This window comes from Exophiala xenobiotica, assembly GCF_000835505.1.
Source record: "Exophiala xenobiotica strain CBS 118157 unplaced genomic scaffold supercont1.1, whole genome shotgun sequence".
Classification (NCBI taxonomy): Eukaryota; Fungi; Ascomycota; class Eurotiomycetes; order Chaetothyriales; family Herpotrichiellaceae; genus Exophiala; species Exophiala xenobiotica.
This window is the reverse complement of record NW_013562494.1, coordinates 1,697,000-1,707,462: the sequence shown is the minus strand read 5'-3', so window position 1 is coordinate 1,707,462 and position 10,463 is coordinate 1,697,000. Positions and strand designations below refer to the sequence as shown.

Below are 10,463 nucleotides of genomic sequence, written 5' to 3'. Positions count from 1 at the left end.
TAGAATACAAGTCTCGACTTGGTTGACTGGATCGATCTCATCTAAGATCTCTGGTGTATACCGCTGGAGCGAACACTCTGATCTCACAGCGTCATCCGGAAGTATTTCGATCAGTGGTCACCGACTTTGACCCCAGCATCAATCATTGGAAGGCACTCAGAGAAATTTAGGCTCGATCAGTCAGTGTCAGTTCCGTTGTAGTGGTCGATTAGCAAACGAATATTTGTCAGAAAGGGGGGTTAAGCCCCGAAGCAGAACTACCAACGAGAACACGCATGATTTCTTCTATATCCGACCTAATATTACCATAGTACGCCCGTACATAGTTTTGCCCTTGGAGATTTAAGGCTACGTCGTGCCATAAGTCCCGACAGTGTCGAACACGTCGACTCCTTGCGAAGCGGCCTTGCTCTTGTGAGGAGAGCGGCCGCCTCGTTAAGATCCGGCTAAATTGAGAACGGACTCTACTCAAGTCGTGTGAGCCGAGCGCCTCTCGTGCACAAAATCAAGTGACAGAACTCCAGTGCCATGAAAGCTGTAGGAAGACATGCTCATAAAGCCCTCCGGCCGATGGGCAAGAGCTGTGAAGGTGGTTGCGGTCGCCAGGCACAAAATTTGCGCTCCGCACAGTCCCAGTCGCCTTCTGTGTTCAATGACTCCAACTGCTCACACTTTTCTCTCGACTGTGCACGCCAACCAACCTACCGTCACAGAACCTCATTAAGTGTTACGAGTAACAATCAAAGGACACTACTAAACCGCAGAATTCCCGATTCATCCTCTGCAACCACCAGACCCATCCTCAGGCTTGCTGATATCCTGCAGCACAGCCCACAAGACGAGCTGGAAAATAATCTGCCAGTAGAGGCTCAAGAGCAGGAAAGACATTACACGAGCAATTCGAGGCTCAGGGCTGGAGCTAGAGCCTTCAAGACTTTTGAGAAGCAATCAGCAGCAGGAAGTCAACGAGCGCTTCATTCTGCATCTGCTCAGTATCTGCCCTCACAAAATTCTGCCCACGATCTCAGGGCTTCTCCTCCCCGCTCGTCCACAAATCCAAACGACGGGAGAGACTCTTCCGCCTCTCATCCTCCCAGCAGTTCAATGACGTCCGAGTCTTCCTCCACGTCAACCCCTGCCCAACACAAACCTCTGGTCGTTGGCCGCACAAAACCTCAACCCGAGCCCTCCACCTCCACCTCATCTACCACAATGCACTCGTCCTCGGCAGAGAAGTCGATCCCCACCGAAGTCAAGCAAGGACTCAACCACGAGATTGCCGAGAATGTGAAATCCAACACCGTCGAAGCCGCACCGGCAGACCCTTCACCAGCTGCAGGCAAGAAGAAGGAAAAGGCCCCCAAACAACCAAAACAACCCAAAGCCGCACCACCATCTGCACCCTTAACGCCCGCCCTCATCGACCTCCGCGTCGGACACATCCTGCGCGCAATCGCCCATCCTAATGCAGACAGCCTGTACGTCTCGACGATCGCCATGGGTGACCCCGAGGGCACAGAACACACCCAGGTCGATGAGGAGACAGGCAAAGTCGTTCGGACCGTATGCTCGGGTCTGAATGGTCTTGTGCCTCTTGAGGAGATGCAGAACCGCAAGATCGTTGTCGTCGCGAACCTGAAACCAGTCAACATGCGCAGCATCAAGTCTGCAGCCATGGTTCTCGCCGCGTCGCCGCCTGCGGAGGAAGGTGCCGACCCGCACGCGGCAGATCGTGTCGTCGAGTTGGTTAACCCACCTGAGGGCGCCGAGGCCGGTGATCCAGTCTTCTTCGAGGGTTGGCCATACGGCGAGGGAAGAGGTCCGGAGAAGCAACTCAACCCGAAGAAGAAGCAGTGGGAGGCGATCCAGCCGGGATTCTTCACCAGCGAGGATCTTGTTGTAGGCTTTGACGCGGCAAAGACAGAAATTGGTGGTGCAGAGAAAGGTGATCTGATCGTTGCGGGTAAGGGGAAGTGTACGGTTACGAGCTTGAAGGGCGCTGTTGTGCGGTAATAAAGTGTCTAACACCCTTTGCAAGGAGCGACGGCCGAGGGTCCTACAGCACCGAAAGATCATCTCAAACCTGGCTGAGCATGGCGAGCGGCTTCCTGGACGGAGACAGACGACAGGGCGCCAGGCACGACGACACGACGGAGGCACGCGGTCACGTGTTAAAAGCGCTGAAACAAAGGCCCTGAAGGGGCCTGCGAGATGAACGCTCCAAATGACAGAGCGTGGGCGCAGATCGACAAGGAATGGACGAGCTTCGGAGAATCACCAGCGAGATACGCAAGTCTAATCACTGATGGCCATCGAGAAAGGATATGGAGGATCCGGAACGTCATGTCTTCGGAACGCCATGTCTCCGGTATGGTCATAGCCATGCCAATGCCCATGCGCCCATGCCCATACCCTCTCAAGAAGTCTAGACAAAGAAAAACAAAGACTACCTAGAAGTTAGAATACCGGCCAAGGCCCTTGTCAACCCTTCTGAGAGACGTCCTATGCAATTCTGACCCTACGAGTAGCTTGCCCATACTTCCTCTGCGTGTTTTTCTGACGCTGCAAATACCAGGTAAGGAAAGTGGAAGAGTCGCACTGCGACTGGGAATCGGGCACTGCTACTAGTTAGTATGTCTCTTTCACTCCCCATGCCCATCATGGGCCCTTGCTCTGCGCATGCGCTGCCCTGCCCTCTCTCAGCCGAACATGCTCCCCCTTCATTCAGCACACTCGCTCAGACAAGGGCGTGCTATGCTCTACAGCTACCTGGGAGATAGAGAAAACGCTATCCATGATCAAGCCGAGGCGAGGTCAATGTACATGTACATTTACATGCACATGCACCACTCGAGTTCATTCTGCCAAAGCGAGACATTCAACAGCAGCATGGTGGCAGCAAATCTATCTTGCCCTGATATGATATGACGCTTTCAAAATGTACAGCCCTATCCTTCATTCACTCGGCTATGGCCGCCCGCTCATGGCCCTGTTGAGTTTTGTGCATCGCCTCGTAGCCGCCCTCTTGTATTCAGCCACCCGTCTTGAATCTCTCTCCATACGCGGGCCACGTACCGTAAATTCTTTCATCCTTCGGGGATTATACTCCGTATATACATCAAAGACGCTACGCTCACTTCAAAAGCACAATCAACAGCAACAATATGACAATCAACACGATGATCGTGGTCATGCCCCAATTCTGCTTCGCACGCCGACTCACGACTTTCAACCGTCGTTTCGCCCCGTCAAGCCTACTCTGATGCCGATCGACGCCCCTGTCTACTTCGTCCAGAAGCGCAATCTGCCCCTCGAGCTCGTCGCCCACTTGCATGGCCAAATGGCGCTGTCGCCCAATACTCTCGCCCAGCTGGTCGAGCTGCTCATCCTGCTCGGCGATGATCTGCTGGTGGTACGCGTGGACCTGGACGTTGTTCATCGACTCGGTTGGGTCGGGCGTCTGGGCCCGGTTGGCCTCGTCATCTGTATATCGGCTCGGGAAGAGCGCGGTGCGGGCGGCTTCGTCTTCGGTATCAAGGGATTCTTGCGACGGGTTGTCGCGGAACCGCACGTTCTTGGATTGGGGTTGTGGAGTCGAGGCTGGATCTTGCTTACGCAGACTCGACGAGCGAGGTGTGTCGTTTGACTTGCGAGTCTGGGCGCGTGCGAAGTCTTCTTTGAGGGATGGGTCGTTTGGGGTGGTAATTGTCGCACGGGTCGCGGAGTTGGTCGATTCGCCATGGAATTGTCGCGCGAGATCGGCGTATTGGGAGCGTAGTTGGTCGAGGGCGGTGCTGTCGGTGTCTGGTTTGGAGGAGAGGGTTTCGATGCTTTCCCGGAAGGATTCTAATGAGCGAGCGATGTTGGAGTCTTGAGATGGGTTCGGGTCGAGGTTAAGGGAGATGGCACGCTGGCGTTCCAGCAGTGAGAGTTTGATGTGGTCGGCTAGCAGGAGTAGTTGGGATGGGTTCGACATTGTGAGCTGTTAATGAAGGAAGTGGGAGAGAGTGGTTCGTCGAAGGATGCCTGTCTGCGGGTGTCGAGCTCGTCTCAAAGAGCAGGCTGCGCTGTGCTCGCCGAAGGGTTGCAAGGACAAAGAAAGACGGAAAGCAAGGCGCTGTGCCCTCAGTAGCGACTGGAATGGTCTGTCTTCCGGCTTTACTCTCGGCGGATATAGGATGACCTGGACGCAATGGGTTTGTAGAGGATGGATTGCAGCGACGAGTGTCAGCTAGAATGAAATGAACGGCGTTACTGGTTGACTGGTAACTTCAAGATCTGCCGGCAAGTCGGTTACTACGGAAGCACCAATCGATAACGGGCCGGCCTTGGCAGCCTCGCAGCCTCGTAGTTTCACAGCCTTGTTGCTTGCTCAGCCAGACTGATCCGGACTTCGATGTTACATATTCTGTATAGGAACTCATGACATGACAACTTCTCTCAAACAAGATATCTATCTACAGGTATTGGATATCTTGATCACGACCCCCTGCTTGACTACAATATCAAGCCCTCCACCCTAAATCCTCCGCACGCTCCTGCCACTTCTCCTTCTCCGCTTCAAGAGTAGCGAGCCTCTTCTCCAAGTCTCTGATTCTGTCGAGCTTGTTTTGCCGATGCTTTCGCGAGTTGATGGTATTGCGGATTCGTTGTGCCCCCTTCTTGTCCGTCATATCGACGAAATAGATCTTTGAACCGTGGGCCGTTGAAGAGTCGGTCGTCGTTCTCGAGACGCGCTGAGCTGTCGCAACTGAAGGCGCTTTGGGAATCCTGCTGGACGACTGTGTAGCCGACGATATGTGCAAGCTAGAAGCTGCGGGTAGTGATGGAGTACTCGCTGGTGGTGGCAGTGTGGAGGGCGCGACCTCAGCAACTGCAGATCCTTGATGCAAAGTAGATGGATTCCGTCTCTGATCTGAGGCAGGGGCTATTGCAGGCATCGTGGTGATACCAGAGTCTGATGTTGACATCGCAGGTTGATACGGGATGTCTCCAGGGAATGAGACCGCGAAAGGATTCATGAAGAAGCTAGCAGGAAAGGCTGGCGTGGTCGATGTGAGATTTTCGAGGGCTTCCTCCTCCGAGGACTCGGCCACTGGTGGAGAATTCCATGTTGGTCCCTGCGAGTCCTGTCCGAAGTCCGGAAACAACTCATGATCGGAGGAAATGTCGTCGAGACATCCGGAGAGATCGTATTCCGGGAGGATCGTCGGGTCAACATGCTCGTAATTGCCGTTATGATATAAAACGTTTCGCTGGTCATGGTTGACCAGAGGATAGTGCCGTAAAGATGAATCGTAAACCGGGTAGTCCCTACCGAACCCTTGTTGGTGGTTCTTATGGTGGGAGTAATCGCCGAAGCGAGCGCGACGGTACCACGACTGTAGAAGCAGACATGATGTACTATCCAAAGCTAGCCCTCAACGAGGGATCAGAAGGAAAAGGATGCCGCCTTGCTTGTGTGCCTAGTGCAAGGCGCGAGGGAAGAGTGGTGTATGAAGAGAAGAGAAAGTGGGAGAAACTGAGATTTCGGAATTTCAGACTTATCAAGACGTTGCAAGCGTTCGTCCGTCCGCTGCAGACACACTAGGCCAAACAAGGTGTGTGGGAGATACGCTCCTCCCAGGCGAGGCATTCGATGCGCTCTTCGGACGGTCGAGGTGAGTCACCGAATGATGCCGTTCTCGGTAGACGTGATTGGGGGCCTCTCTTGGCTGTTCCACAGGTACCAGGTTTGGTGGGCACTGGGCAAGGCTTCTGGGGCCGAAGCATTGGGCCACGGAGGAAGCCCAGACCGGAGGGTTTGTACGGAGTAGTCGACCGACAACCACCTTTTCTCGACTTCCTTAATTCATCTGCTTTGGCTGATCCAGATACCGCAAAGGATCTCTCTTGCGTCCAGACCACCTCTTCAAGGAGAATCAGCACAAAGAGGACAACACGATATAAAATTCATAAACGCCTTCATCTTGCTGCTGCGTTGTCACAAGAACAATCAGCAGCAATGATGACAAGCTCTTCAAGTTGTCTAGCCGACATCGGTTGATACATTCGTGAAATATTCTTTTTGCCGATCTGAGCTCTGACTTGTGTCTTTAGTTTAGTTTTGCTGGATGCTGATGGCTGCCAATAGCTGGTGGATATGGCAGGGTATCAGGCAGGGGAGAGACTATTCAGGAAGAGGTTCAGTGATAAATGCCTTGCAAGGCTTGTGCCTGAAGCTTGCCATGTATATATACATATATATTAAATAAAGTCTATTATGCTACCGTTCCAAACCCACGCTATGCAAAATGAACCAGTGATAGATGTGCGCCCAGATTAAGATAATATCTATATCGGTGCGGCGAATTGTCCTCAACTGAACTTGAGCTCAAGCGCCGCAGGTCATGTCGATCAATGGGTTGTAGTTCGAGTCGACTACCGCAAAACTGGGTGAAGCCGTGAAATCGTCGAGATCGTAGAAGAAGTAGTTCAGGCTGCTGAAGCTGGCGCACGACACTTGCCACCAATAGGTTTGTAGCGACTCGACGGAAGGCACTGCGTCGCCAATTGAATCTCCCGATATGGGTTGACCAGTTTCAGTCGTCCAGACGTCTTTCCCTTGGGCAACCGCTCTGACCTGATTGACCGCCGTCCAGTATGCATCGCTAGCAGCGCCATTGTCGATACCGATGCCTTGCCAGTAAGGGTACGCATCGTTGCCGAGCCAGTCAACCGCCTCGATGACAGCTGTGTTGGCACTGTCGACCCAAGCAGTCCAAGTGTCGACGTGTCCGACTGATTTACTGCTGGCCCCTAGACCCCACAGCATGCCGCGCACATCGTTGATCTGGGAAGCCAAAGTGTTGGCATCTGTGTCGCCTCGATAAAGATCTTCACTACCAACGGAGACGGCTAAAATCCAATCGTGGCCATACTGTTGAATAGCTTCAAGCAATGCTTGCTTCTCGGCCTCAAAATGAGTATTATCCTCAGTCCAAATACCAACGAGGAGAGTTGTTCCAGTCGCGAGTGCTGCAGGTACAGCATTGGCCAGTGTGTTGCAGTCGCTCGAGGCGTATAACCTGGCCGATTTGAAGCTTCCAGGGAAACTAGCGATCTTCTGAAAGGCAAATTCCCAGTCAGATTGGCTTCGACATGCTCCCGAGGCAAGGTTGGCACCAATGTTGAAGCCGGAATAGTATGCACCCACGCCGGAAAAGGCTGCGGCAGATAAGGCAAACAACTGAGAAGGTTTCATCCTGACGGTCTACGAGTATGAATAGGTCAAGAATAAAGAGGGGTTCTTTTCAAGCTTGAGGCTGCTGGAAAAGGCACAAAGAAAGGAGTGAGAGTGTGCAAACAAGGGAGTGACAGTGTATGGAACGAGTGACTGTAGTAAATTGAATTGCAAATGAAGAGTGAGAGAAGAAGAACAAGCAGATTTGATGCAAAAGTGAATTTGGCTGAACGATGCCATGCGATTTATCAGGCCGTTGAGCATCCTTGCCTGCATCCTTGATAGCCCGCAGTTATGGCCGGGATCTACTGCTTTGTGGAGAAGCGGATGATAGCGGTAAGGAAAAGGAGCCACCATGAGTGCTACAGGCAGGGCCCGGCAGCCACCCGTTGACACTGTAGGTGGGGCTTTCTACCCATAATTTGTGGCTGTGCCTTGCATTTGCATACCCGGGAGATTGGGATGATTCACATTTCGACAAGGTCCAGGGTTCGTTTGCGAGAGCCGAATTTGGTGTCGTCCGCAGTTTGCAGAGCACGCAGAGACACCTATCTCCGACGGGGTCGAGGCTTGTTAGCCTGGGTTGTTGCAGAATATCAATCATGACCTTAGGATATCGATGCCGGGGACATATTGACATCCTGAAAGACCAGAAGCTTTTCTTCGGGAGGTTGAAGCCACTGATTTGGCTGATGATGCTGATACTTGTCTAACCAGACAGTTGTAGAGAGACGGAGCAATGCACCATGTCCTTCGGAGACATGATCATCCTTGTCTGCCGCAGGACGGTCATTTGGCTGGAAATATGAGGGGCATTCGTTCGGCCAGTAGCTGAAATGCATAGTGCCCTCTATTGACCATCACCGGCCCTTATTGACCTTGGAAAGGTTGCCTGATAGGCTGACTAGCCTGCAACGGCGGCGTCTTGTATTCCGGACTGGAATCCTGGTATGGGTCCGATTGCGATGTCTGCTGCGGTTCTTGTTGAGCAGAGGGCTGAAAGCCATCATCTTGATCATGAAGTGCTTCTTGGTACGAAAATGGTCGTGGTTGAGCCGGGCCAGTCCTATCTCTTACTATAGTAGAGTTATGGCTCATCTCTCTCTGTGGTCTCGAATCGTTCAAAGGGGAGCTGTACTCCTTGGAAAGCTCTGACCGAGAGCGTTGTTTACGTACGGATCTCCTTGAAGATATCGTTACTGTGCGCCGGGTCGAATTGCTAGAACCGCCCATTGAAGGAGGCAGTGGTGAGGGGGTTCGGCCAAGGCCTCGAGTAGGGACTTTGAGATTAATGTAGGACGGCGTCTGATTCGTGAATGGGACAGGTGAACCCCTCGACGACTCGAGGAAGACCCTCAGATTGAGAGTCGTATCGCCAGAAGGGAGAGTTGGCTTGCTTTTCACGTTCTGCTGCTGCGCATGAGACGCTTGCGGTAGCGGCTGCTGCTGCGGCTGCTGCGTAGGTGCGGTCGTTGGCGATTGGAGCACACCACTGTCGGAAGTCGAATAAGTTGTGCCCGGGAGGTAAACAAAGTCATCGAAGCTGTTTGCGATATTGGCAAAGTTGAATCCCTTTCCCTTGATCTGCGGCTCAAACACTTGACCAATTTCTTGGTCGAGATCGAGCACCCCTGTGAGTAGAGGTTGATATTGGTGCAAGTTGGTGATGAATTCTGGATAACTTGTGCCCAATCTTCCAGACACCTTAGGTCGTATATCGATCTCGAGTCTGACGTCGCCACTCACTTCAAACCCTCCACTACCTTTGGTGAGTAACATGACGAAGGTAAATTCTCGTGGCAGTCCGGACTTCTGAAGCCTGTTCTCTTCGAGGGTCCATATCATTTCTCCGTCTTCGATGTCGTACTTATGATCATACCAGGACCGCAGCGTCCTCACGGAACCCTGGATTTTCATCATTTCATAGATCTTGTAGCTACTTTTGACACCATAAGAAGGCTTTATCGCCGCATTTGCCGGACCTTGAGATACTCCTAGACTGCCCGCCAGATTGAAGTTCCAGTTTAGGGTCTCCGGACTTATAGCTCCATACAGTACTGCAAATTGTCAGGAAGCTGTAACATTGATGGAAAAGGACGACGCATAAGACCATGCTTGGATGGCACAACCTTTCGGGTTGGAGATTACTTACGATGAGGCGCGTGACGAAGAAACTTTGGAGGCAAGGTTTTCGGCCTCGGTCGCGCCAGAGAATTTGACTCTTTTACAAGTGAGCTGGACATCGTCTGGGTGCCATGGTCATGACTCGAGTGCCGTTGAGCGGCCCCGGTCACCGCTTGGAGCGGAGTCAACTTGTCGTCTCGAGAGTGATGAAGTGCAATCCTTATCTCGGCCGACTTGAAGCGAAACGTGGTGCTAGTCGGATGGAAGACGAAGTTGATGGCGACGAAGCGGACGTTGTCAATCAGATCCTCGTGGATAACCGGACTATCGTAATATCCTGATTGAAGGCGCTGAACGTGGGCGGTAATGTATGAGCCGCCCGGAAGGCGTCGCTCGTAGATACATTTCTGGTTGAGCTGATAGCGGTAGTCAGGGGCATTTGGATCCTTTGGCCGTGCCGGGGTGGCGGGAGTCAGTGGTGTTTGCGGCCACGTCTGAGCAGTAGTGAGCATGGCCGGCGCCGAGCTAGGCTCGGAGCGATATTGATTGAACCAACGATTCATACTGAGACTCCTGCTAGTCGGGCTTCCAGGGACATTGGCAAAATAGTGCAGTCAGTACTTTGTACTATAGCACTGTCAGCAGATATGAAAGGGTGTACTCCGTACTCTCTTGGGCGACATGAAGATCAGCAGACCAGCAGACCAGACCTTGGACGTGCGTGAGGCTGGCTGGCAGCCTGATTGCTGAAGCCACGCCCCTAGCCGCTGCTCGTCATTGGCGACTGTGAAAGCCTGGTGCAGCCTGAGACACCCATAACGATTACGGAGTAGTGTCGACCATTGACGATCGCACGCCTAAAATTGGTAGACCGTGGCTGAGTTTCAGCTCCTGAGGCGCCGAGCATCAGCAACAAAGTCTTCTCGTAGGGCTGACCAGGCGTTCACGTGTGTGTTGCATGATGTGCAAGCGAACTGCCTCCACGCTAGCAATATTGATGGCGGTGAGAAAACACCCTTGTGAGGTCCAAAGTTGAGCGACGAAGAGATTGAAGTTGGGGCAGATGCACGAGCACCACATTTGCCTGGCCGTCCGGGCGGTTGATGACAATAATGCC

General features: G+C 52.8%; 5 protein-coding genes across 5 annotated transcripts; 1 reads left to right on the top strand and 4 right to left on the bottom strand.

The window, feature by feature from the left end:
* Positions 1–538: 538 nt before the first annotated feature.
* Positions 539–2,491, top strand: PV05_00670 (uncharacterized protein). Its single transcript, XM_013465585.1, has one exon. It carries the CDS (start codon positions 571–573, stop codon positions 2,011–2,013), a length of 1,443 nt encoding a protein of 480 aa, XP_013321039.1. The 5' UTR covers positions 539–570; the 3' UTR covers positions 2,014–2,491.
* Positions 2,492–2,754: 263 nt separating this feature from the next.
* PV05_00669 (uncharacterized protein) lies at positions 2,755–4,247 on the bottom strand. Its single transcript, XM_013465584.1, has one exon. The coding sequence runs from the start codon at positions 3,974–3,976 to the stop codon at positions 3,134–3,136; it is 843 nt and encodes a 280-aa protein (XP_013321038.1). The 5' UTR covers positions 3,977–4,247; the 3' UTR covers positions 2,755–3,133.
* Positions 4,248–4,360: 113 nt separating this feature from the next.
* On the bottom strand, positions 4,361–5,624 carry PV05_00668 (uncharacterized protein). The gene has a single exon (XM_013465583.1). It carries the CDS (start codon positions 5,019–5,021, stop codon positions 4,506–4,508), a length of 516 nt encoding a protein of 171 aa, XP_013321037.1. The 5' UTR covers positions 5,022–5,624; the 3' UTR covers positions 4,361–4,505.
* A 592-nt stretch (positions 5,625–6,216) lies between these two features.
* PV05_00667 (uncharacterized protein) lies at positions 6,217–7,454 on the bottom strand. The gene has a single exon (XM_013465582.1). The coding sequence runs from the start codon at positions 7,241–7,243 to the stop codon at positions 6,374–6,376; it is 870 nt and encodes a 289-aa protein (XP_013321036.1). The 5' UTR covers positions 7,244–7,454; the 3' UTR covers positions 6,217–6,373.
* A 418-nt stretch (positions 7,455–7,872) lies between these two features.
* Positions 7,873–9,858, bottom strand: PV05_00666 (uncharacterized protein; the record flags this gene model as incomplete). Its single annotated transcript, XM_013465581.1, has 2 exons — positions 7,873–9,279; positions 9,375–9,858. The coding sequence occupies 2 exons, from the start codon at positions 9,856–9,858 to the stop codon at positions 8,093–8,095; spliced, it is 1,671 nt and encodes a 556-aa protein (XP_013321035.1). The 3' UTR covers positions 7,873–8,092.
* Positions 9,859–10,463: the final 605 nt, after the last annotated feature.

Coding starts and splice junctions, on each gene's coding strand:
- PV05_00670 (XM_013465585.1), top strand. CDS start 571: ATGGGCAAGAGCTGTGAAGGTGGTTGCGGTCGCCAGGCACAAAATTTG.
- PV05_00669 (XM_013465584.1), bottom strand. CDS start 3,976: ATGTCGAACCCATCCCAACTACTCCTGCTAGCCGACCACATCAAACTC.
- PV05_00668 (XM_013465583.1), bottom strand. CDS start 5,021: ATGAATCCTTTCGCGGTCTCATTCCCTGGAGACATCCCGTATCAACCT.
- PV05_00667 (XM_013465582.1), bottom strand. CDS start 7,243: ATGAAACCTTCTCAGTTGTTTGCCTTATCTGCCGCAGCCTTTTCCGGC.